The sequence below is a fragment of the Aethalodelphis obliquidens genome, unplaced genomic scaffold (genome assembly GCF_003676395.1).
Source record: "Aethalodelphis obliquidens isolate GAN/ISIS:26980383/991018 unplaced genomic scaffold, ASM367639v1 scaffold1, whole genome shotgun sequence".
NCBI lineage: Eukaryota > Metazoa > Chordata > Mammalia > Artiodactyla > Delphinidae > Aethalodelphis > Aethalodelphis obliquidens.
Window position 1 is genome coordinate 67,908,539 of NW_020837945.1, and position 24,671 is coordinate 67,933,209.

At 43.8% G+C, this 24,671-nt stretch overlaps 2 protein-coding genes across 5 annotated transcripts in view; one reads left to right on the plus strand and one right to left on the minus strand.

Annotated features, from left to right (window-relative positions):
* Nucleotides 1-16,161, minus strand: part of PARP9 (poly(ADP-ribose) polymerase family member 9) — a 32,295-nt gene extending 16,134 nt beyond the window's left edge. The window contains exons 1-6 of one of the 3 annotated variants that reach the window (XM_027106389.1): nucleotides 16,103-16,161; nucleotides 10,750-10,831; nucleotides 9,910-9,943; nucleotides 6,435-7,279; nucleotides 4,212-4,439; nucleotides 2,759-2,959 (exon numbers count right to left, since the gene is read on the minus strand). In XM_027106389.1, the coding sequence (XP_026962190.1) occupies nucleotides 2,759-2,959; nucleotides 4,212-4,439; nucleotides 6,435-7,279; nucleotides 9,910-9,943; nucleotides 10,750-10,764 (1,323 nt within the window). In that variant the 5' untranslated portion in view covers nucleotides 10,765-10,831; nucleotides 16,103-16,161. Of the gene's footprint in view, nucleotides 1-2,758; nucleotides 2,960-4,211; nucleotides 4,440-6,434; nucleotides 7,280-9,801; nucleotides 9,944-10,749; nucleotides 10,917-16,102 lie in introns of those variants that run through there. The other 2 variants (XM_027106375.1, XM_027106382.1) reach the window with 2 other exon arrangements.
* Nucleotides 16,162-16,214: 53 nt separating this feature from the next.
* Nucleotides 16,215-23,580, plus strand: DTX3L (deltex E3 ubiquitin ligase 3L). 2 transcript variants are annotated; one of them, XR_003432792.1, is made up of 5 exons: nucleotides 16,215-16,476; nucleotides 17,326-17,528; nucleotides 19,405-20,940; nucleotides 21,367-21,854; nucleotides 22,427-23,580. XR_003432792.1 is itself a non-coding variant. In XM_027106403.1 (5 exons), the coding sequence occupies exons 1-5, from the start codon at nucleotides 16,275-16,277 to the stop codon at nucleotides 22,494-22,496; spliced, it is 2,229 nt and encodes a 742-aa protein (XP_026962204.1). In that variant the 5' UTR covers nucleotides 16,217-16,274; the 3' UTR covers nucleotides 22,497-23,580. The 2 variants fall into 2 exon arrangements, 1 of the variants encoding a protein (XP_026962204.1); XM_027106403.1 differs by having other exon boundaries at nucleotides 16,217-16,476; nucleotides 21,367-21,584.
* Nucleotides 23,581-24,671: the final 1,091 nt, after the last annotated feature.

The following is a 24,671-nucleotide window of genomic DNA, read 5'->3' on the forward strand; positions in this document are numbered from 1 at the left end:
TTAAAATCTGGCATACAAAAAAGGAGAATGTACATCCCAAGGCAAAATATCATTTCTTCATTTATTCATTCATTCATAGATATTAATGCCCTGCTAATTGCACATTAGGCACTGAACTAAAGCTGTGGATATGTCACTGAAGAAGACAGAGGAAGATGCTCTTGTAATCAATAAAACAAATTCATTTTAAAAAGTGATATGCACACCATGCTTTGTTTGTAGATTAAATAAATGATCAATTCCTGTAAAGTGCTTATAATTGTACCCAGCATATTATAAATATTCAATATGTTAGCTATTGTTATAATTATTAGTATGTGACAGTCTACACACAAAGATTTATGTATATTGCCAGGTAGATCCTTTAACATAGTATCTATTTGAAAAAACTCATCTCTCCTAGGGTTTGGAACCACCATGCCCAGGGTCTTCCTTGTTTAAAGTTGATGCAATTGGCAGTAATTCTTCATTGAAAAAGATGGTAAATAACGTAGTAAAGACTACATTTTTCATTGCATCTGAACTTTAATAATGAAGTTTCTTAATCTGTAGTACTTTTCCTTCATAAATTATATTTGCAGCTGCTATTTACAGAGCAAAAAAGCCCTCAATCTTACCATGCTTATTTAGTACCTGGAGAGGTCATAACAGGGAGGGACTTCCCTGCCCTCCAAAACAAATGACATAACATTATCTGCTGATAAACAGACTAATGACAGCTGCCAAACACAACATGGATAAAAATCAGTTCTCTTACAAAGTCACTTCAAAGTCAGTGTGTGTCGCAGGGTTAGAAATCATTTAGGCAAGTCTTTCGAACTGAATGTGAAAGAAAACTGTAACTTAATCAGTATCAATAACATAGAGGGTGTGGATAACAAGCAGACAGGCTGCAAGTAGTTTGGAAAAGTAGATCCAAAGGACAAGAATTTGGCAGTTTTTCCAGCTCTGTCCACAAATGACTAACACCTCGTGTGAGGAATGTGAGGAGTGTTCCTAGTAAGGAGTTCCTTTTCCTGAGACGTGATGTCTGGCACAAGGTAGATATGCAATACATATTTGTTAAATAACCAAATGAATGACTGTTCATGGCCTTTTACAGATACTCAGTGGCACCCAGGACGCTTATCATCATGAAATACGAGTGAACACAGTATTTCAGTCAGCTGGGGAGTTATTTACTCGTTGTCATCCATGAACTGGAAATTCATGAGTGTGTGAACATAAATATCACTTTATTGTGAGCTCAGTATGGGTTGGTCTTCCTGAGTCAGGTCCACTCTAGATGCCTGACAAATCCATTTTCTGGAATGTAGGGACCTTGCCAAGGTAATGCCCCCTGTGAAGAACTGTGTAAGTTGCCCTCTGATCTTTCTGAACATACACCCCTCATTGAAAGACTTATTTAGGAAGAAAAGATGTGCTTAGCAGAAGACCAGAGGTGTACACATATGTGTACGTGCACGTCATACCTCCACATGGATATAATGTAGTGTTAACATTGAAAAAAGCCTGAAGGAATGGTCCATGTTCAGGGTATAACATAAATTACTTTGTAAGATAATCTTCTCCTTTGAGTTACAAAACTGAAAGCTGTATCATCTTTCAAGTTATTTTTTCTGTGGTTTTGCTTAGTGGTTCAGAACACAGGCTTTGGGGTCAGACCAACAAACACAGGTTGGTATCTTGGCTCAGCCACTGGATTGGTGTGTACATATTAACCTCTGGTCCCATTTGTAAAATGGAGATGACAATAGTGGCTTCATCATGGGACTGAGGGGAGAATGAAGAGAGACAGCTTCTTCTTGGCACAGTATCTGGCTGATGCAACTCATGGCAACTACTGTTATTATTAGCCCCTGGGGGAGCCCTCAGACTGTGGTTGATCTTTTCTGTATTGTTGAACTGCCATTTACATTTCTGTTTGTATGTTGAAGAGAATGAGAGCCTTCTTTTCTAGTTGTGGTTAATTCCTCTTACAGGGATGTGGTGCTTTACGGACAGTCCAGAGATGTACTCAGGGCACCTATCTGGGCCCAGTAACAGTCCTCTGCTGGGGGTGGGGGGAGGACTGGTGAACTTCATTCGAATGACAGGATGTTTAATTTTGTCAAGAAGGTAAGCTACTTCATTGGGTAATTCACCAATCTTTCAGGTCAGCTGTGGATGAGACAGTGGTGTACTGGAGCTGGCTTACACTGGCTCATGAGACCCCACTGTGAACACCTCTTTCCAATTCCTTCTTCAGTGATGTAACATGGATAGCTTGACATCAGCAATGGAAATCAGTAAACACTACAAACCTCCCTGTGTCTAGTGAGGCAGCAAGAGGAATAAGAACCTTTACACTTGTTCCAGAAAAGAACAAGATAGAACAAGTCTGTTTCCTTGTAGGGAGAGAGAAAATGGCAACCACCCACACGGAGACAGCCTGGGAGGTGGGAAAGAGAAGGGGTAGGAGTAGGGGACCCCATAAAACTAGGAGGTTGCTTACCTTTAAGGAGCAGAGGGAAGAATAAATGCCAACAAAGGACAAGAGAGAAGCTAGGTAGTGAGGTTAACATGGCTTGTACAATGACATTCTTTACTAGGTCAGAAGTGAGCAATGTATAAAAATTAAATTTCACCAAGTTAGACCATCACCATGCTGTACAGCACTTAACAGGCCCCGTGTCTTACTCTGGAGATACTAAACAGATGTTGTTGAGTGAATGAATGAACAAACGAACTGAAGTACATTTCTAAGACATTAACTTACCTTATATAACTGCTGTTCTTTTGGGAAGATCACAAACTTTACAGTTAATTGTTGCAAATGGTGTCTGGCAAACATTAAAACTTCATTAAACATAATCTCTGCTGCTTCAGAGATTCCAGTCCCAAGGGCAGGAAAGGAAATGGAAGTTATATTTAGCTCAAGGCATTTTCCCAAGCATTTCTTCATTGCAGTTTCCAATGTCTGCAGGAAAAACACAAATTCAACATCAGCCTTGAGTCAAAAATAAGACTTCACTTACCCCTTAATCCTGCCTGTATTTTACAATGCCAGCCTCCACTATTCCTCAGGGCCATGTCCATCCCTCCTCAGAGAACAGGAAAGGTACCACTCCATAGGGGACCCATTATAGCTATAAGGTTAGATGATGAGAAATGAAAGGGCTGAGAAAGTGGTCCATTTTGTGCCATTCAGGACGTCTGAGCATCGTGATTTCCCTCAGCTTATGTAGCCTTCTCCCCAGGTTAGAGAGCCAACCTTCAGTTTATCCCCACTTACCTGCCACTTCTGGGTCAACATAAAGAGCTTTAATAAAAGGAGGTAAAGGTTAAAGTAAGTAAGCATCATTTATTTAATGTCATTAAGATCTGTTACATAATTTATTTTTGGCAGATTTACACTTCCATCAATGTTTCAACATTCAAACTGAATACTAATGTAGGAAGGTTATAACCTTCTAATAACCTTCCTACATTATACTAATATATATTATACTAATTACATATACTAATTACACTAATATATATTAGTTATACTAATGTAGGAAGGTTTTACTAATGTAGTAAACTGAGGGGTAGAGAGTGACTGGAGGACCAATTTGGGATTTGAGGGCTCTCTAAACAAGAGAAGACCAGAAATGGAGACAAAATAAAGATAGACAAAGTTAGAAAAGGGGATTAAGTTTCCCGCTCTCCACTTGTCAGTAGGTTCCCCCTATTCTTTAATGCATGTAATTTACGTCCCTCAGTTGTAGAGTCAGGCAGAAAGCTAAGCTCCACCACAGGCACAGACGCCACAGGCGATAGATTTGACTGGAATGGTATTGGAAGGGAGATCCAGGTACTCCTGGAATTTAACAGATGGCAGGAGATATGGAGAGGCTGAATCCCAGGCCCACTAGTAAAAGGCCTACAGGGTCACTGGGTGCGCTGACGTGAACAAGTGTGCAGACTGAGGGAGCCCTGATGTTTCTGTGTCAATTTGCGGTAGGTCCACTTAAAATTTAGACATGGGTTAGGTGATATTTTAAATTAAACTTCTTAAGATAACTTGTGACAGCAATACCTGTTTAGTATTTCAGGTATTCACAGGAGTACTAGAGAATGGGGATTATTCCACTTGACAATAACATTTCATGAATGGAATGACAGGATGGAAATTCAACAGACGACATAGACTCTGGAGATACAGAAAGATAAATTTATTTTGACCTTACCAGTTTTTGTTCAGAATATCCTGAAGGCCACAACACATGGTATACGTATTTGCAGGGCAATTTAAATCCTTTTGTGACCAGTACCAACTGGGAATCTAGTGGTGTCTTAGTCATATTTTGGCTAAATTCCCTTTCTATTTCATCTCCTGCTGCTTGTAGAATTGATTTTGACACAGATGTAGCTCTAAGACCACCATGTGTATATACAGAATTAACAATTACATTCGTCTGAAAAGGGAAAAAAATGAACAAGATTCAGTGTTAAATTACTTTCTTTTAAATGACTAATTTAAATCTTTATTTCCCTGAAGAGCTTTGAAAAATACATTTGAAAATCCTAAATCCACAGAAATATCACTTAATAATGGATATAAAATTTCCAAAGCGTGATCATTTGACTGCCATGAATCTGTCTGTCCTAGTCAGAAATTAGGTAAAGTATGTAGATGATACAAGTTTTATTGCAAACATCTGTCAGCCCCTTGCTGGCTTATACCCCCAATATCCCAGATTCACAGCATTCTCTATGATTTGTTTTAAGCTTTATCCATAACTGGTTTCACTCTCTGCCCCACTGTCATCACTTTTTGCTGTTTCTATGTGAATTTTCATTTTGTCTTACAGAGTGGAAATAAAATTTCTCAGGCAGTTTCTATCCCCTAAAGTTTGTGTTTTTTAAGGTAAGTAGTACATGGTGAAAGAAAGCACAAATGGGACATAAAAGTCTTTGGTGGGAAATAGGCCTCCTTCTTGGTGGGGTCCCCAGATCCCCCAATTCATCCTGATGGCTTTGGCTCCCTTTGGGGGTAACTTCGGTACTTCTCATGGACGTTAATGAATGTGTCACTTTGAAAGTGAAATCAGAATTTGCAAGTCGGGGGCATTGGCATCCTTTACAAATTTTAAAGTTCCTTGTGTTGGCAATAATTAAATACAATAAAATTTTAGTTAAAGGGATAAGTTACTCAACCAGGATGTTTCCACTTTAATTTTAAATTGGCATATTAATGATATATCAAATGAATATTTCATCTCATGGGGTCCCCGCAGTCTTCTTTCTAATTGTCTTGCAGGCAATAAATGGCATATTTTCACTTGTGATTAAGTCTATTTGATTGTGTCCATAGGAGAGTCAGATCCAGGGGAAGAATAGAGAATATAGCCTTATATTCTTTCTCTCTCTTCCTCTGTTGCAACCCTTGCTCCCTGCTGCCCCCTTCAGTTACTCATCGGTAATTTGTTGAACACCCAGCTGCATGCCCAGAGACCAGCCCCAAGGCTACAGAGATGAACAAGCCACGATTTCCACCTTCGAGGTACTCCCTGCCTGGCAGAGAAGCTGCACTAATTCAGAAATACCTAGGTTCACTGTTACCCTGACTCTCTCCCCTCCCTGTCAGGGTCCTCACCTTTGTGCCCTATGATCCCTGGCTAAATGCTACGTTACACTTTGTATCCTCCACAGCTCCTGGCACAGAGCCATATACTCAGAATACGATTTACAGCTCCGCTTAGGTCTCCTGACTGGTCCAGCCTACTACTTTTGATCTGTCAATTCCTCTGTATCTCTCTGATCCGTCTTTCTAACCACCCAGACCTCTTCTCCTGCCAATTTAAAACTCACATCTTCTGAAGTAATCCTTCTTGATCTACTACACTCCACTCTTGTCACAAATGTATATACTCTTAAATATGAATTCACTTTGTATTAAGACTTTTTTGTTTATTATTGCTAGGTTGCTTTAGAAATGTTCAGATGGTTTGTCTCCCTAACGAGATTTTTCAAATAGAGAATCTTTTTACATAAAAAGAATAAAATAGATTTTAAGTTCCTCAGAATCAAAGATTGTTCTATTTCCTCATGGTGCCTAAGAATAATGGCAATAATAATTATAAATACCACATGCCAAGTTTTATTCTAAGCAGTTTATGTGTATTGATTCCAACTCTAAGATATAAGTGCTATTATTATCCTTATTTTACGGATGAGGAAACTGAGGATCAAACCGTAAAGTAATTTGGTTCAGGTCACCCAGTTAGTAAGTGGCAAAGCTAGTATTGAAATCCAAATGGTCTGGCTATGAAATCCATACTCTTAACCTTACTTAAGAAGATGCTTTCTAAACCGTGTTTGAAATAGTATATGCTCAAAACATACTTGATAGGTAACAAACAGTTCAGGGATACTCTTTGGGAGTGCAAGAGAATAAAACAAAGACTTACTTCCTGCATTTCAATGTGGCCCTGGACAATCTGGAGAGTCAGGTTGTTCACAACCATAGTATTGAAAAGGTCGGTGGCTTCTTGACTCACCCGGGACCCCAGCTCGTTCCTCCCTAGGATGGCTTCTGAAACGGTTTTAAAGGCAGCAACAGTAGGGTCCTCATTGCTTACCAGGTGAATTTCTTTCAAATTACTGGTTAGTTGCATGTTTTGGAAATAATGCTTGATAGTTTCCACAATGACTTGTGTACACAAATCCAGAGGGAACTGGAAAATCCCAGAGCTCAGGGCTGGAATAGCTACTGTCTCAGGGCACCCATTACGATTGACAAAATCCAAAATATTTATAATGGCTCTACGCAGTTTATCGATACATTCCTGTGTATCCATTAACCCCCACCGAGGCCCAACAGCATGGATAATGAGTTTGCAGGGAAGCTTCCCTGCTCCTGTGATAGCTATGTCACCAGTTGGAATTTTGCCACATAAGGAAACATATCTTCTGCTCTCCTCTTGGATTTCAAGGCCGCCAGCTTTCACAAGGGCCTGGGCCAGGCCTCCCCCATGAATGAGGTCTTCATTGGCTGCATTCACCACAACGTCAACAACATGTCTGGTGAGGTCATCCTTCCAGACAGATAACTCTAGCCTGGGCACCAGCATTTTTCTGAAGACTTGTAGAGACTCACTGTTACCTTCCTGGGCTGGAGAAACTAGGGTAAAGATACAGCTAAATTTTTTCTGGAGGACTTCCCACAGCTGACTCTCATTATTTTTTAAAATTTTGAAGTCATTGTGATTAATGGAAATTTGCCGACTGTAGTTTTCTCTGAGATTATCAATCTCTGGAAAGGGAGAGAAGATAAAAAATAAAGAAATGAGCAAGCGTCCCTTTGAAAAGGATGTAATTCTACTTCACACCAGGAGACTGAGCTTCTTCTGTGCAAGAAGAAAGACAAGCTTCCTCTAGGCCCCTTCCTGATTCTCCCTCTCACCTAGACCTGTAATTAGACCAAAGATATCCAAGAGTTTTCAATGGTAAGTCACCATAAAGTGCTTAGTCGTGTGCCCGGCATACAGTAAATATTCAATAAGTGGTAGCTACTATGATACAATGATGGTGGTTTAAAATTGTGCATATCAGGGCTCATAGATTTTAAAAATCTACATAAAAATGGCAAGTGTGGGAAGACCCATGCTTAAGGCACAAGTATTAGAAAGGACTTACTTATGAGTCAAAAATATGTGGAGGCTTTATTCATAACTCATTAGCCTTTGTCAGTATCTTGGCTTGGGTTCTCCTAGGAGCTGATTCTGAGGCGGAGGTTTGAGTGTAAGTTTATTTGGGAGGTTATCCCAGAAAACACCAGGGGTGTGGGATGGGAAGAGGAGAGTGGGAAAGTGAGACAGGGAAAGGAAAGAAATGAATAAAGGGGGTGTTACAAAGCAAATGAAGCTTTAACTCCACAGGGGGACAGTTTAGACCATGTGTCTCAGAATCATATCACCAGAGGGGTAAAGGAGCTGGGATATTTGTCCAGTTTTTATCAGTCATTGGTCGAGGATGCTCCTGGGGACATAGTCCAGCACATGGGCGGAGCACTGACGATATGACAGTAAACAATTCTCCACCATACTCTAGTTTTGTAGCGCGATTTTGGTGGAATTAAAACTGATTGGCTGGGCTTCCCTGGTGGCGCAGTGGTTGAGAGTCTGCCTGCCGATGCAGGGGACGCAGGTTCCTGCCCCGGTCCGGGAAGATCCCACCTGCTGTGATGCGGCTGGGCCCGTGAGCCATGGCCGCTGAGCCTGCGCGTCTGGAGCCTGTGCTCCACAACGGGAGAAGCCACAACAGTGAGAGGCCCGCATACTGCCAAAAAAAAATAAAAACTGATTGGCTGAAAATTATTTACTGCATGTGGCAGCAAGATGATGTGCTGCTCAGATCCCCCTTCAGTGAAGGGGGCAGTATGGTTAGCTGACAGCCTCCAGTTGTTAGCCCCTCAGGGCCCATCTCAGCCTTCCAACCCAGGTCACGCTATTCTCAGGGTGGCTCCCATCAATGGCTGAACAAGGCCATTGATGTCGATTGTGGGACTCCGCCAATGAGCAACCTCAGACTGGCAGAGCTTTTTTTTTTAAATTAATTAATTCATTTTTGGCTGCATTGGGTCTTAGTTGCTGCATGTGGGCTTTTCTCTAGTTGCGGTGAGCAGGGGTTACTCTTCGTTGTGGTACGCAGGCTTCTCACTGCAGTGGCTCCTTTTGTTGCAGAGCATGGGCTCTAGGCGCACAGGCTTCAGTAGTTGTGGCTCGCGGGCTCTAGAGCGCAGGCTCAGTAGTTGTGGCGCACAGGCTTAGCTGCTCCGCGGCATGTGGGATCTTTGCAGACCAGGGTTCGAACCCGTGTCCCCTGGATTGGCAGGCGGATTCTCAACCACCGCACCACCAGGGAAGCCCGGACTGGCAGAGCTTCGCCAGGTTTACATTACAGTCTGATGGTTCCACCTGCCCAATCCAGTTTCTTCTCTTTTCCTTTTACCTTCTGCATTCCTAACTCCATCTCAGTTTCCGCGTCCTGGAGAACCCAACCTGTGCCAGTGTATTTCATGGGGTCTAAGGCATCATTATTATATGCCACTGAGAAAGGAAAAACGATGCCAACTAAACCTATCAGTGGGTAGAGAGTAGCCTTACTTCAGAGATGTGAAAAAAATGTGTTCCCTAAAACAGATTATAGTGTAGTAATTATTTTTTACTTCAATTCCCATTTCTAATCTGAGCCACCTAGAAAGACCTCTGGTGACCTCAATTACAATCACCTAAAAACAGCAGCACATGAATAGTCCGAGCCAACAGGCTTGTGCTTTGGTTGAAAATCTCAAGTGGGCCACCCAAGTTTAGGCAGGTTCCGTTTTGGCTCCTTTCTTTTTTTTTTTTTTTTTTGCGGTATGTGGGCCTCTCACTGCCGTGGCCTCTCCCGTTGCGGAGCACAGGCTCCGGACGCGCAGGCTCAGCGACCATGGCTCACGGGCCCAGCTGCTCCGCGGCACATGGGATCTTCCCGGACCAGGGCATGAACCCACGTCCCCTGCATTGGCAGGCGGACTCTCAACCACTGCGCCACCAGGGAAGCCCCCGTTTTGGCTCTTACAAGCCTTGTTGAGCAAGGAGACAATCAGTGGGTCACCTCTTATCAACAGTTTCAGTTCTAGGGCTGTGGTCAGAAGGGTCTCACATCTTGTGGGCAAAGGATAAGATCAACGGGAGCCCTAAGGGAACACATCTGCTGGTGCCACGTTGCTTCCGAAGCAGTCCCCCTTCTGAGGCATATGCCCGGTCCCCACAAGGTCCTGCAGTCACGCACCTGAGCATCTGTGGGGGGAGATAGTCTCCTCTGTATTCCCCTTTCTCCACTGAGGAAAGATATGAGCAAAGATTTTCTGAGACAAGAGTGGGAGTGAGGTGATCCTACCTGATTTCTCATTGTAAGCTGCTGCTCCGACACCCTGTGAAAAGTGAGAGTGGTTTCAAAAAAATTGAGACCGAATGATTTACAGATTACTGATAACAAATACCGCTTCATAAACACAAAGCAACAGAAACCTTCCTAAGAACACTGGGTTTGAGGGGGAAGGGGAAGACGTTTGTTTGTTTAATCAGTGTGCCTGAAATACCTGAAATACTAAATGTTCCAGCCAACACTGACTCTACCCCGCTTCCCTAGAGGCCAATGCACTTTTAATTCTGGATGGGATGAAGGGCTGGAGATTACCACCTGAAAAGGCTCAAAGGTCACAGACCAAAATGACCCAAAACTCTCGGACAGGATCCAATCTCCAAAGGTTTGTGGGGTTTCTCTAGACAGAACAACATGGGGACATGAGCCTCATCAGCTATACCTCCCCATCTACCACTTTCAATTGCTTATTTCATGATACAAGCCTGAATGTGGAATTTTCAGGATAAACAAATGAGGTGCCTTTTCCCTAGTCCCTTATTTTTATTCCTCCTCCACCCTCCTCCTCCCCGCGTGCTGCAAAAGTAGAATTGTTGAATGAGTAGAGAGAATAAAAATGATACTGAGGCGACATTTTTTTAAAAATCACCCATCCTCACGTTGACTCTGTTGATTATACTAGCATATTCTGAGTCCCCATCTCTCGCATGGGGCAAAGAGAAAACTTTTACTGGGAGAGTAAAACCAAATAAGTATACCAGTTATAAATGAAGACCCCAGATTTTTTGCTGTTACAGGAAGAACTATTCACGTGCTGATCGAAGTTTATTACTTATATACATTTATGCTTTTTACCTTGGAAAAGTCCATCCTCCAGGTCTCTGGGGTCTTTCAATGTTTACTCTGTTTTCTCTTTCCCAAATGTGGCGGCCTCCTTCTAGGAATGAACAGAAGGATGTAATATGATGAGCATCTTAGGGAATTTGGTGAGAATACACAACAGGAAGACTAAACAAGATTTCTGATCTTGAGTGATTTTTTTTTTTTTTTTTTTTTTTTTTTTGCGGTATGCGGGCCTCTCACTGTTGTGGCCTCTCCCGTTGCGGAGCACAGGCTCTGGACGCGCAGGCTCAGTGGCCATGGCTCAGGAGCCCAGCCGCTCCGCGGTATGTGGGATCTTCCCAGACAAGGGCACGAACCCGCGTCCCCTGCATCAGCAGGCGGACTCTCAACCACTGCGCCACCAGGGAAGCCCTTGAGTGATTTTTAATTTCACTTGGTGAAGATGCACACATTGCTTTTGCTGCTCTTGTTACTGTTTACCCTCTATCCTTTACGGAGAGATTCAAAGAAGGGAAATAACTGTATGGGCTACAGCAGGGAAAGCTTTATGAGGAAGGTGAGGCTAGAGCCAGGCCTTAAAGGACGAAGCAGGCTTTTACATATTTAGAAGAGGATGATGATACCAAATGGTAAAACTAAGCACAGCATTCAAAGAGCAATGAGGAAAAAACCAGCCTATGGGTAAGTGAAGACCCCTGAAGGGTGTCCAAAGAGAGGGAACTGTGCTTATGCCTGTGGAGGACATACGTTCCTGAGTTTGTGATAAATATCTCTGATCGAATTAGAAAGGGGATTGTCTGGATAAAAATCAGAGACCGTGGGAAAACATATTTTAATAATTTTTCCTTCTAACAGGTAGGAATGAAAGACTGTGAATTTTGAGGAGAATAATAATAAAAATGCTTAAAGACACCGTTGCCCACACTTGTTTCCACATAGTTGCCTCTAGGCCTCTGAAATGATTTCTGATGCCTCTACAATAGGAAAATTTTGTGCGACTCTCTACAGCATCAGAGCACCATCATTCTTTCTTTTTTTTTTTGGTAATATTTATTTATTTTATTTTTGGCTTTGTTGGTTCTTCATTGCTGCGCACAGGCTCTCTAGTTGCGGCCAGCAGTGGCTACTCTTCGTTGTGGTGTGCGGGCTTCTCAATGCAGTGGCTTCTCTTGTTGCGGAGCACGGGCTCTAGGCATCTGGGGTCAGTAGTTGTGGCTCATGGGCTCTAGAGTGCAGGTTCAGTAGTTGTGGCTCACGGGCTTAGTTGCTCCGCAGCATGTGGGATTTTTCTGGACCAGGGCTCGAACCCGTGTGACCTGCATTGGCAGGAGGATTATTCTTACGTGTCAGGAAAAGCTGCAAGTCCAAGTATAATCCAAAAATGCAGGGAGAAGACACATTCTTGCCTCCAGAGGGCACTGCTGTTTTCAAAAAAGAAGGAAAACTGCCGCATCTGCTCCCACTGTGGGCTTCCAGTGGGTTTTTCTTTAGATGATGTTGCACTTGTTTTCTTTTTTTCTCATTATTAATTTTTATTGGAGTATGGTTGCTTTACAATGTTCTGTTAGCCTCCACTGCACAACGGAATGAATCAGCCATACACATACAGATATCCCCTCCCTTTTGTATTTCCCTCCCATTTAGGTTACCACAGTATATTAGGTAGGGTTCCCTGTGCTATACAGTATGTTCCCAGAAACCGTCTATTTTATACATGGTATCAATAATGTATATGTGTCAATCCCAGTCTCCCAAGCCCTCCCTCCCCACCCCTTCCCCCCTTGGTGTCCATACATTTGTTCTCTATGTCTATGTCTCTATTTCTGCTTTGCAAATAAGATCATCTATACCATTTTTCTAGATTCCACATATATGCTTTATGATACGATATTTGCTTTTCTCTTTCTGACTTAATTCATTCTGTATGACACTCTCTGGATCCATCCACGTCTCTACAAATGACCCAATTTTGTTCCTTTTTATGGCTGAGTAATATTCCATTGTATATAGGTACCACATCTTCTTTTCCGTTCCTCTGTTGATGGACATTTAGGTTGCTTCCATGTCCTGGCTATTGTAAATAGTGCTGATATGAACATAGGGTGCATGTGTTGTTTTTGAATTATGGTTTTCTCTCGGTATACTCTTGTTCAGACCAGGCTTCAAGGGCTCTGGGATAGACTTGACAGTGGCAGATGACACTCTTTTAACCCCAAAGAAATTAAAAACAAGGAGCGTATTGTCCAAAACATTCAATCTCTTCTATTTTATTTTAACAACAATAGTAACAAAAGCCTTCCCAGCTTTCCATCACTGGTTCCTACTATGTTCCTTTCTCTTCATGGGCAGCATGAAGGAGCTGACTCTCCATCCACCTGTCTGCTCAGCCCACTGCAGTCTGACTCCCAGCTCATCCCCAGCCTCCTCTGAAACTGCTCGCAGTGTCTTCCACGTGGCTAACCCCAGTGGACTCTCTTCTGTCCTAATCTTTATTTGACCTCTCTCTATAGTTTCATTCTTCATTTCATTCTCTGATTCCTGAACCTCTGCTTTTTGGCTTCTCCTATACCATCTTCCCTTGGTTCTTTTGTTACCTCTCACTTTGCCTTTACAGACCTTTCCCCTGGATTCAGCCTCAGTCAACTGTCCCAGGATTTTGTCAAGAGGCACATCTCAGCTCATTCTGTACACCCTCAAAGGGTGATCTCATCCACTCTCACGACTTCAACTCACCAGATGCAAATATGACTCCCACATCTGTATCTCTAGGCTCTCCTAAGCCTCACTTTTCAAGACTACCTGAACGTCCCATAGTCCCCTCAAACACAGCCTTTGCAAAACTGGACCCATAGTCTCCTCATTTCCACTCTCCGCACCGCTACCTACCCTCACCCAACCCCCTCCAAAATCCATGCTTTATCTCCTAGATTCCACAGCTTGGTAAATGATACACCATTCATCCACTCAAGTCAGAAATCTAGAATCTTCTCTTCTGTCCCATATTCAACTCATCACTGGGTCTTGTCCACCTAAATCACTTTCAGATACGGCCCAACCCTCCTTGCCCATTGTTACCACTTCACTTCAGGGCCTCAGGGGCCCTTGCCTGAGCTATGGCAATACATTCTTTTTAAACATTTAAATGTACTTAATTTTATGTTTTATTGTTTGAATTGTTCAAATTTTGAAACTATAAAAGGCTCCCTCCTACTCCCCTCACTAAATTCCCTTCCCAGAGGCAATCACTGTTATTAGCTTCTCCTGTGTCCTTCCAGAAGCATTTTTACACAAAAGCATCTTTTTTTCCTCACAAAGAAGGCATTTATTTGAAAAGCACTCTCTGCTCAAAACCTTCAGCAGACTCCATCACCTGTGGTAAAGCTCAAGCTCTTCAGCCTGGCATTCAAGGGTCTCTTTGCCATATCCGTTTCCCAGCCTCCCCATTACATACCCAATGCTCCGGCGGAACTACAGTGCTGCGAAACTACTCGATGTTCTCCAAACTCTCCTTCACCTCTGGGTCTTTGCCTTCATGGGGAGGAAGCTCTGGGACTTCACCTTGGTCAGAGTGCTCTTCAGAGCCTGTGCCCATCCTCAAAAGGTAGCATGTTATACACACTGCTCTGCATCTTCCGTTTTCCATTTAATGTATTCTAGAGATCTTTCCATGTTGGCACATAGAGAGGGTCTTCCTTCTTTCTACTGCTCATTGCATTCCATTGCATAGATGCACTATAAGTTATTCAACTGCCAGTACCCTCTTTTATGGACACAAGGAGTTTTTAATCTTTTTTTTTTTGCGGTACGCGGGCCTCTCACTGCCGCGGCCCCTCCCGTCGCGGAGCACAGGCTCCGGACACGCAGGCTCAGCGGCCATGGCTCACGGGGGGGCCCAGCCGCTCCGCGGCACGTGGGATCCTCCCGGACCGGGGCACGAACCCGCTTCCCCGGCATCGGCAGGCGGACCCTGAACCACTGCGCCACCAGGGAAGCCCTCTAATCTTTTACTATTATAAAAAAGGCTGTAAAGAACAACTTAGTACATAGGTCACTTCACAGAGGTGCTAATCAATAAAAGGGACAAATTCCTAGAAGTGGAACTGCAGAATAGGGATGTATATGCAATCGTAATTCTGATAGCACTGCCAAATTGCTCTTCATAAAGACTCACCCATTTCCAGTCTTACCAGCCACGTGCAAAAAAACCTTACCTCTGGCCTCTCCACCTCCATTCATCCCTGCATGGAAATGTGTCCTTCACATGATTGTCAACACCAGCTTTCTAAAATGCACATCTGACACGTCACTCTGCTGCTTGCCCTGCCTACGAGCCTTCCATATCTCGTTAACCGATCTTGAAGACTTCTCACTGTCTAGAACTGTGCTGTCCAGTGTGGGTCATTAGCCACACGTAGCTCTTGAGCACTTGAAATGTGGCTAATCACAACGGAAAGGTGATGTAAATGTGAGATAAACACTGGATTGCAACGACTCAGGATGACAAAAAAGGATGTAAAATATGTCATTAATAAGTTTTTAACATTGATTACATGCCTAAATGGTTAATTTAGGATATAGTGAGCTAAATAACATAAAATTAATTTCACCTGTTTGTAATTTAAAAATTATAGCTACCAAAAATTTTAAAATTAATATGTAGCTCACATTATATTTCTATCGGACAGCACTGGTCTAGACCCTTCCTCTGTCATCTCCCTTACTCATCACGGCTTCCCAAGGCCTCAGTGTCCCCTCTGTGCTTCAGATGCAGTGGTCTCTGTGCTTTTGATGCTCCCCATCCCTCCCTCTCCTTCTCTCTTTTAAGATTCTTCTTCAAACTTCCTATCAAGGCCTTCAAGAGATTTTGCTTTTTTAGTCACAAGTCTACCTCACCTTACCAGCCGGTGAGGTCAGGTGCCTCCCCTTTCACCTTTATTCCCTAGTACACAGGGCACAGCATGCATTTCAGTATTGGCCAAATCGAGAAATGAGAGCAGAAAAGCCCCAAGAGCCAGTCTAAAGCATAGCGTTAGAGAAGGTAACATGTGATGTGTCACAACGCAGGTGAACAAATCCAAATTTTTTTAAAATGTAGGTAAGTTTAACCTGAATTCAGAATATGAATTACATTTCAGCTGCAAATAATAGTAACAACAGTAGGAGTTAAAAGGAATCAAAAACTCAGGAGAAACTTTCTTTGACTTGAGCATCTGCCCAGCCTCCATCCTCACCAGGGGAGGCTTGGCCCTGGGCGCGTCTCTCGACCGCTTCACCCCGGCCCGTTCCCCGCCCGAGTCCACAGGAGAGGAGACCCGGGCGCCTCGGCGCCCCATCGCCCCGGGAACAGGGGACGCGACCTACTCACCCAGCAGTCCGCGGCAGGGAGGGCAGAGAAGAGAGGCGGGTGCGGCTCTGCCGGGAACCGAGAGAGATCTCCGGGAAAGCGAAACTGAAACTTTGCGCTCCAGGGCGGCGGGGCCCGACGCACCCCTGCCAGTGCCCGGCACAGCGGCGTCGCCAGTCGCGGCGTCATCCCCATGCGGAGAGCCATGGCTTCGAACCTCTGCCCGCCGTCCCCGCTGCTCGTGCGGGTGTCGCATCCCGGCACCCGCCTACCATGGAAGCTGGAAAAGTACTTCCAGAGCCGGGAGTCGGGCGGCGGGGAGTGCATCGTGCAGGCCTGGGACCGCAACGACCCCAACTCGGACACCTTCCGGGTGCAGTTCGTGCATAGGGCGAGTGAGCTGCGGGCCCGGGCTGGGGGGCAACCACCGTCCTTGGGAAGAGGGGAGGGGTGGGGGGCTCCATGCAGACCCAGTTCAAGCTGACCTAGGAGAGAGGGCGGGAGAAAGTCTGGTGGGGGACAGGAACCTGGGGGTCCTGCTGGCAAGAGGCGCAAACCCAGAGAGTAGGACAGAGCTCACAAGTGCCCAGTCTCTGACCTGGACCGACTGTGCCTTAAAGTTGATACTTCGCAGTCTCCTCGCCGTGACTCCTATGTCTCAGCTCTCAGAACACGCTTGCCACCCCCAGACGCCTGTCAGCCCTTGTCACTTAGGAATTTCACTTCTATGTTTTACATAATTATTCCACTGATTTGTTTTTGAGAATTCTAAAAGTTATATATGCTCGCTAGGGAAAAGGGAGAAAAGAATAAAGAAAACCACCTGGAGAGAAACAATGTGAACATTTTGATATATTTCCTCCCAGCCTTTTCCTCTGAATGTCAATAAACACATAGTAGTTCTAAAACTGAGTCTACACTTCTGATTCCTGCTGTTTTCACTTAACTCATAATGAGTGTCAGGGAAATGGGGAACTGGCAACAGTTTCAGGAACATGACTTTTAATGAGTGGACGCTATTCCATTATCCTTAAGCTTTCCTTTCTACAGTAGAACTTAAGCTGCCTACTTTAGAGTTTTGAATAGCTCCCTCACCTTATCACCAACCCACCATTCCAGGATATGCAAGGAGCAGCCCTTACTGGGAGGGTTGTTGGGGCAAGGTACAGATGCATGAGTAAGAGGATTATTTGAAATTGCTCCCATTTCTATGTGTATGTATGTATTTAATGTCTCCACTGAAGGTAAGGAGGGAGTGTTGAAGAAAGGAAAGCACCAAATTGTGGTTGACAACAAACCTGTGACTATATTCCTGGAACCCAATGACAATGCAGCAGAGAACACCAGGATGTCTTCTTTGACACAGTCACAAAAAGGGGCCAGCCCTGGTGAGAAGCATTCAAATGAAAAGGACATTTCTAGCACTGTGGATTCCTGTGTCCAGAAGGTGAGTATTGAAGGAGCTAGGTATGTTCCTGCAGCTAACTCTCCAGTCCAAGGACCATTTGCTGAGGATTCATTATGAGCCTGGCACTGTTGTAGACATTGGGACACAGAGGTGAACACAACAGACAGGTCCCTGCTGGGGAGAGGTACATAGAAAGACAATAAGCAAGAAAACAAAATAAATAAAACCATTTCAGAGAGTGATACGTGCTAAGGAGAAAATATAATGGGGTTTCGCCTTAGAGCTTGACAGGGCCAGGGCAAGGAAGGAGAAGGAATCTGTGTTATTTCCGACCAGAAGTCAGAGTCTCTGAGGAGGTGACATTTGGCCTGAGACTTGAATGATGAGCAGGGGCCAGCCATGCAGAGTCATTGGACAAATCAACTGCCTACTGTGTGCCAGGCACTGTCACAGGAGCTGGAGATCAGCCAGGAGCACAGCAGACCCTGCCCTCAGGGACCTTAACATTCTAGTGAGGGAACCAGACAATAATAGTAAACATATAGATACGGAATAAAATATCTGCCAGTGATAAATATCTGCTAGGAAGAAGAATAAAGCAGGATAAGTGATAGTAACAGGACTACTATTTTAAATAGGATATCAGGAAAAACCTCTCAAATGAGGTGACCTCTGAGTAGAGACACAAATGAAGTAAGGGAGCTAGCTAAGTGGATTTCTAGGGGAAGAAGGTTCTAGGCAGAGGGGAAAAAAACAAGTGTAAAGTTGACACCCCCCCTCCCCCCCTCCCCACACACATCCAGACAGGAGCTCACATCCTGAGCCCAAGAGCTTTAAAGAGAGAGATAAGCGTGGCTGGAGGGCAGAGAGCGAGAGAGAGAGTGAGAGAGGAACTTGGAGAGGTACCTAGAAGTCAGGTCTTTGAGGGATGAAGGTTAGGACTTTGGATTTTAACTTAAATGTTAGGAGATTCCTTAGATGGTTTTAAGCAGGGGAATAGAGTGATCTGATTCACATTTCTGCAGGATCACTCTGGCTGCTGTGTGGAGAACAGAATCTAGGAAGAGGCTGAAGTGGAAGGTCAGAGTCCAGTTAGGAGGGGTTGCAGTGAGCCAGGCGCAAGGTGACAATGGTTTGGACTCCGGTGGTCCTGATGGAGGTGTGAGAAGTGGCTGGATTCAGGAAACATTTTGAAGATCTAGAGGAAGGATGTTATATGCAGAGGAAATAGCTTGTGCAAAGACCTCGAGGGAGAACAAAACATTAGAAATCTTGCTTTTATATTACATTCAATTTGCCTCTGTCCTTTTTCACCTAATCTGGTGTTTGTCTTATACTTGAGCTTCTAAAGGCCAGGGTTTAGAGGGCCCAGCAACACTGCATACAGTTAGGGGGTTAGTTTTGTTTTGTTTTTTAAAAAGAGAAAAAAAGAAAGAAGGACGAGGGCAGAAGAGAAAAAACAATAATAGGAAAAAACATCATCCTCAGATTTATGGCTCCCTCCCAGGCTCACACTCTTCAGTGAGAGACACAGCAATTTACCCAGAAAGTCGAACAAAGTGCCTTCCCTCTGCCCTACTCCCCAAGGTCAAAGCAAGAGTGGTAGCTCTAGAATCCGGACTTCCTGTCCATGGAACTTTTTAAAATGTTAGTGCCCGGGCTCTACATTTACATCAGAATCTCTGGAGATGTGCTTGGGCCTTGGGTGTTTTTTTTTTTTTTTTTTTTTCCTCCCCAGGCCATTCTAATATACAGACAGGGCTGGGTGCCTCTGGGTTGTAATACATTGCATGCTTTGCAAAAAGGATTGGAAAGAAGTCACAGCGGTTATTTCTCTAGTCTCTAGACATTCTCCTGAGAGGAGCGTAGACCTGGATGTCTAATAGATTTTATTTGTTCCCTTTTAAAATTTCAGATCTTTCTTACTGTCACAGCTGAACTGAACTGTCACCTGTTCTCTAAAGAGCAGAGGGAACACATCGCCATTCTCTGCCCCAGTGTCGAGCGAGTGAAGGGCCATGAAGGAATTGAGAAAGTGCGTGGTGACTTCAGAGACATTGAAAAAATACATGGCTTCTTGAGTGAACAACTCCTGGAAAAGGAGCAGAAACGAGAATCTTCCCCTTTGACAACAGAGAGGGAGCCACTCCATCAGCAGGACGGGAACAGCTGTGTTTCTCCCTCTGAACCAAAAACCATGTCGGAAGAAAAAAGCAACCGTTTTGAAGTTCCCTTGGCTTTCTTTGAATACTTCACATACACCTGCCCTGATAAAATATACTCAATAGAGAAAATGTTTGGTATAAAAATTAAAACTCAGAAGAGTTCTCCGAATATGGTCTGTTTAGACATCACCTCAAGTCAATCAGGTAACCTCGAAGCAGCTTGCGAGTCTTTTGTCAGAGAATTTCAGAAGCGTGTGAAGACTCTGAAGCAGGAATGTGTTACCCTGGCAGACAGTAAGCAGGCACACAAAATCAGACAGGAATTAAGTCACCAGTTTACAAGGCTCCTTATAAAGGAGAAAGGAGGAGAATTAACTCTCCTTGGGACCACATATGACATTGCAGCTGCCAAACGTTTTCTTGCCTCAGAAATCTCTGAAAGTCTTGTCGAGGCACCTGTGAAAATATCGACTCCCAAGCACATGATGAATGGAATTGAGGTTGACACTGCTCACTATAAGCTTTTAGAAGCAGAGTTACTCCAGGAGATATCACAGATCGAGAAGAAGTACGACACTCAAAGTAAGGTTTTGGAAACAAGTCAGAAAACCTACATTCTATTTGAACCTAAAACCAAGGAGTTAGATCTATCTGTGCATGCGTATTCAAGTTTCATTGATGCCTATCAACATGTCTCAGGTCAGATTATGAGAGAAGTTCTTTGGCTGAAACTTTTGGGCAAGGAGAGAAAGCACTTACATGGGACCAAGTTCTCTGATGACTTTCGAAAAAGGCATCCAGGTGTAGACTTTGTGCTAAATCAGGAGTCAGTGACTTTGACTGGGTTGCCAAATCACCTTACAAAGGCAAAACAGTATGTCTTAAACAGAGGCGGAACGTCTCCATTAGCTAGAGAGAAATGGAATGAAACACCCACGGACACGGATAGTAATGATTCAAAAACAGCTTCACCAACATCGCAGCGCTCTACCAGTTCTGAGGCGTCAGAAGTGGACAAGGAAAAGGACATATGTACCATCTGTTTGAACACCATTAGTAACAGACAAGTGCTCCCAAAGTGCAAGCATGATTTCTGCAGCCCTTGTATCAAGAAAGCCTTGTCATATAAGCCAGTCTGTCCTTTGTGCCAGACTTCCTATGGTGTCCAGAAAGGGAATCAGCCAGACGGAAACATGAACGTCATTTTCAAAAGAGACTCACTTCCAGGTTATGAATCCCATGGCACCATTGTGATTATTTACAGAATCGAAGGAGGCGTACAAACAGTAAGTGTTTCTGAGGTCCATGGGTTTCTTTCCAGTGTGCTGGGATCACCAGAGCCACGGGGACTGTTCTGTTACCAATTAGACAGTGGATTTCCCAGGTAGTTACCTCCATGGTCATATGCAAGGATTTTAAATGCTGATAACGGTAACAGTGTTTACTTATAATTTAGGTATCTTTTGTGTCTGTTAAGGCAGAGAAAGGGTGGGTGGTGATTGTGCGCTGGAGTGGGGGAAGTCGGGAAGGTGGATAGTGTTCCCAGCATGAACTTGGGGAAAGAGGAGAAATATGAATTATATGGGGAACGTGAGCAAACCTTGAATACTTTTGTTGATTTTTGTTTGTTCTATATGCATATGAACACATCTACACATCTAGTAAAATTCTGACACAATGTTTTCATGTGACATTTTCTTGCCTTCATATAGAAAGAGCACCCAAACCCAGGAAAGAGATTTTCTGGAATATATCGAACTGCATACTTGCCTGATAACGAGGAAGGAAGAGAGGTTTTGCGGCTGCTTCGTAGGGCCTTTGACCAAAAACTGATTTTCACAGTGGGAGACTCTCGAGTATTAGGAGTCTCAGATGTCATTACGTGGAATGATATCCACCACAAAACGTCCAGGTGTGGGGGACCAGAAAGGTGAGAAGCTTTTGAAACAGAATGGCTGCTAAACAGAATTTAGAGGTCGTAAAACATGGCAATTTGAGGATGTGACTGCAAGGAGACAGTTTCTAGCAGTGGGATTGGATGCAGTGTTTTGACAGATGCTCATCTGGGGTGATAATCTCAAAGACAGAAAGATTGCTTCCTATGACCTTCTACCCTCCCAACCACAAAGCGTCATACAGTTAATAAATTTTGCATCAGTGGGCAGCAGATCTTCAGAATCCAAGATGAATGGTATCTAAGGTGATTTAATTTGGGGTTTCATGTCTATTTGAAGGGTAGATCCTAGGAATGTTATTTACTTCGTCTTCTTTTAAGATCACCCTTTCTTCTACCCTCCCCTCCCATGAGTCCATAGAGATCCTAAATTCACTTGGCTAACAGAACTCTAGAAAAAGTCTTACTTAATGGGGATGGAAGTTGTATTATGGGCAATCCAATTGCTGTTTATGAAATTCAGATAGAATACCTCAGACCCTTAATATTCAAAAGGGAATACATCTTAAGACTTAATTTCCCAAATTTGAAAATCTTCCTGTAGCAAAATGATTACCGTCCCTAAAAATATAGTATATTATAACTTTATAAGAGTCATTGCTTACCATGAGCTGAAAATTAAAGTCTTGTTGGAATGCAGATCCTGGGCAGACAGCTAGGCCTGCTCACTAGCGAAATGACTCACAGCAGCGCACTTACAAATCAGCCTTCAGGATTGCTTGTGAATACTTGCAACACTGAAGGCTAATGCCAGGGACCTACTGTACAGATTCTTTAAAACCATCTGTGATGAAGCTAAGGGCCTTTTTCTTCTGCAGGTATGGCTACCCTGATCCTGGCTATCTGAAACGCGTCAAACAGGAGCTGAAGGATAAAGGAATTGAGTAAGAAGAGTATTGGAAGGATAAGTTGAGCCAAGCTTGCAAAAGGCACAGTTGAAGAAGCAGAGTAAATTCTAATCTAAATCCTTATGTAAAAACACCTTTAAAACTGTTTCATCTCAAGAAGTGGTTTGTGGGGAATTCCCTGGCGGTACAGGGGTTAGGACTCCGAGCGCTTCCACTGCAGGGGGCACAGGTTTGATCCTGCGGTTGGGGAACTAAAATCCTGGCTGAACAGCCAGAAAAAAAAAAAAAAGAAGTGCTTTGTGTAAGAGTAAGAATCTGCTGGTCTGTCATTTCTGGAGTGTTACATTTTCTGGAAGATCTGTGTAATCTTGCTGCAGAGGTAGTGTGCCTCATTCTCGTGTCATCTTTGTGGAGGCTAGAGGGGTGGAGTTCTGTGGATCTGAAATCATCTTCTGTGTTGTTCAGCTGAAGTACCAGCTGTCAGTGGATCCTCCTTTTATTGCCATCTCTCGGGTAGTCCCTCAGTTTTGTCTGTTTGCTCTTTGATCCCTACCCTAAAAGTAAAACCTTAATGTGAAGGGTGGTCGGGTGGGAGGAAGGCTTTGGTTATGGAAAATTAGAGACCTCCGTTAACCTCCCTGCACCATGGCCAGAGGAGTGGCCAGGACAGAGACTGAGCAACCTTGGTAATAAAGGGAATAAGGCTATTATTTTTGACAACACAGAGCCTGGTGAACAGTTGGTGCTTAATAAATGTTTGCTGCCTGACTCAAGTTGCTAGTAACCCCGCAGAGAAACATGTTCCCTAAATCTTTGGCAGAGGCAGGAGTAAGGAAGACAGCTCTGGAGTCCTCACCACTTATTTGGGAAACGGAGTTTCTTACTCCAGAACTCATGACCTCTGAACTCTGACCGGCCTCTAACTTTGTCCTTGCTCCCTGCTGATTCCTATAACCTGCCATATGGTGTGCACTTCCCCTGCCCTAGTAATGCTACCCATCTCTGAACATTTTTCCCTCTGGATATAACTGTACTTTTTCTTTTTTTTTTTTGCGGTACGCGGGCCTCTCACTGTTGTGGCCTCTCCCGTTGCGGAGCACAGGCTCCGGACGCGCAGGCTCAGCGGCCATGGCTCACGGGCCCAGCCGCTCCGCGGCATGTGGGATCTTCCCGGACCGGGGCACAAACCCATGTCCCCTGCATCGGCAGGCGGACTCTCAACCACTGCGCCACCAGGGAAGCCCTATTGTACTTTTATGTATACCCCGCTTGCAGTTTTAACAGATAAATCACAGGAATCTCCATAGACTCTCATGAGAAAAATGAGAAAAAACCCTTTTCCTCCCTTTTGCTAAGTCCTACCACGTCAGTGCTTTCTCCCTTAAAATATGTCTCCCTAAAATTGTCTGGACAGAGAAAAGGCTAGAGTCGTGCCTACCATAAGGAATACGGACATGTCAAAATTTACTTTTAAATGGTTCCTCAAGTCAGAAGAAAGTTTTAATAGCATACTATCTCGTTATCCATGTCCCAGCCTCTCTCCAAAAATGATGAAAGAGATGTCATTTTCTTTTCCTAAAGATACGTGTACACACAGTTTTTTTGGTCAGACAGTAATAGTTAATATTGTATACTTATTTTGTCCCCTTTATGAGAGCTTTATATCTGTGTGATTGATACTATTGGCATCCCTGTTTCATAACTGAGAAAACATGCACAGAGAGGATAAGTACCTTGACAAAGATCACATAATTAATAAGCAGAAGTTCTGGGATTCGAAGGAGTTAGTCTGGCTCCAAGGCTTCTGTGCCCTAGAGCTGTACTGTCTCCTACAGGGGTCTTTTCCTCCATGGAGGAGGCTGAGGACTCCCCATTATTCTGAGCTTCTCTCAGAAATGGATTCCTGCACAGTGCTCAAAGCAGATTTCCTCTGAGGAATTCCTGTTTGAAGAACTTAAAAACCCAGAATCTTTTTCTTTGTCCAGAGAGTTGAGGAAGTTTAAGGTAAATGATATGTCTTTTTTAAAAAAATCACATTAGACATTTAGTTTTTGGTGATTCATTAAAGTCTTAGAGTTACGATTGTTTTGTATCTATGGATATTTTAGCTAAATTTGCTTCAAAAAAGCAAAAGTTTGGTCCCTGCTAAGGTCTGGATCCTTGATTGCAACGTGTACGCAAGTTTCCTAGTGTGGTTGGTGAGCCTTCGGATTAC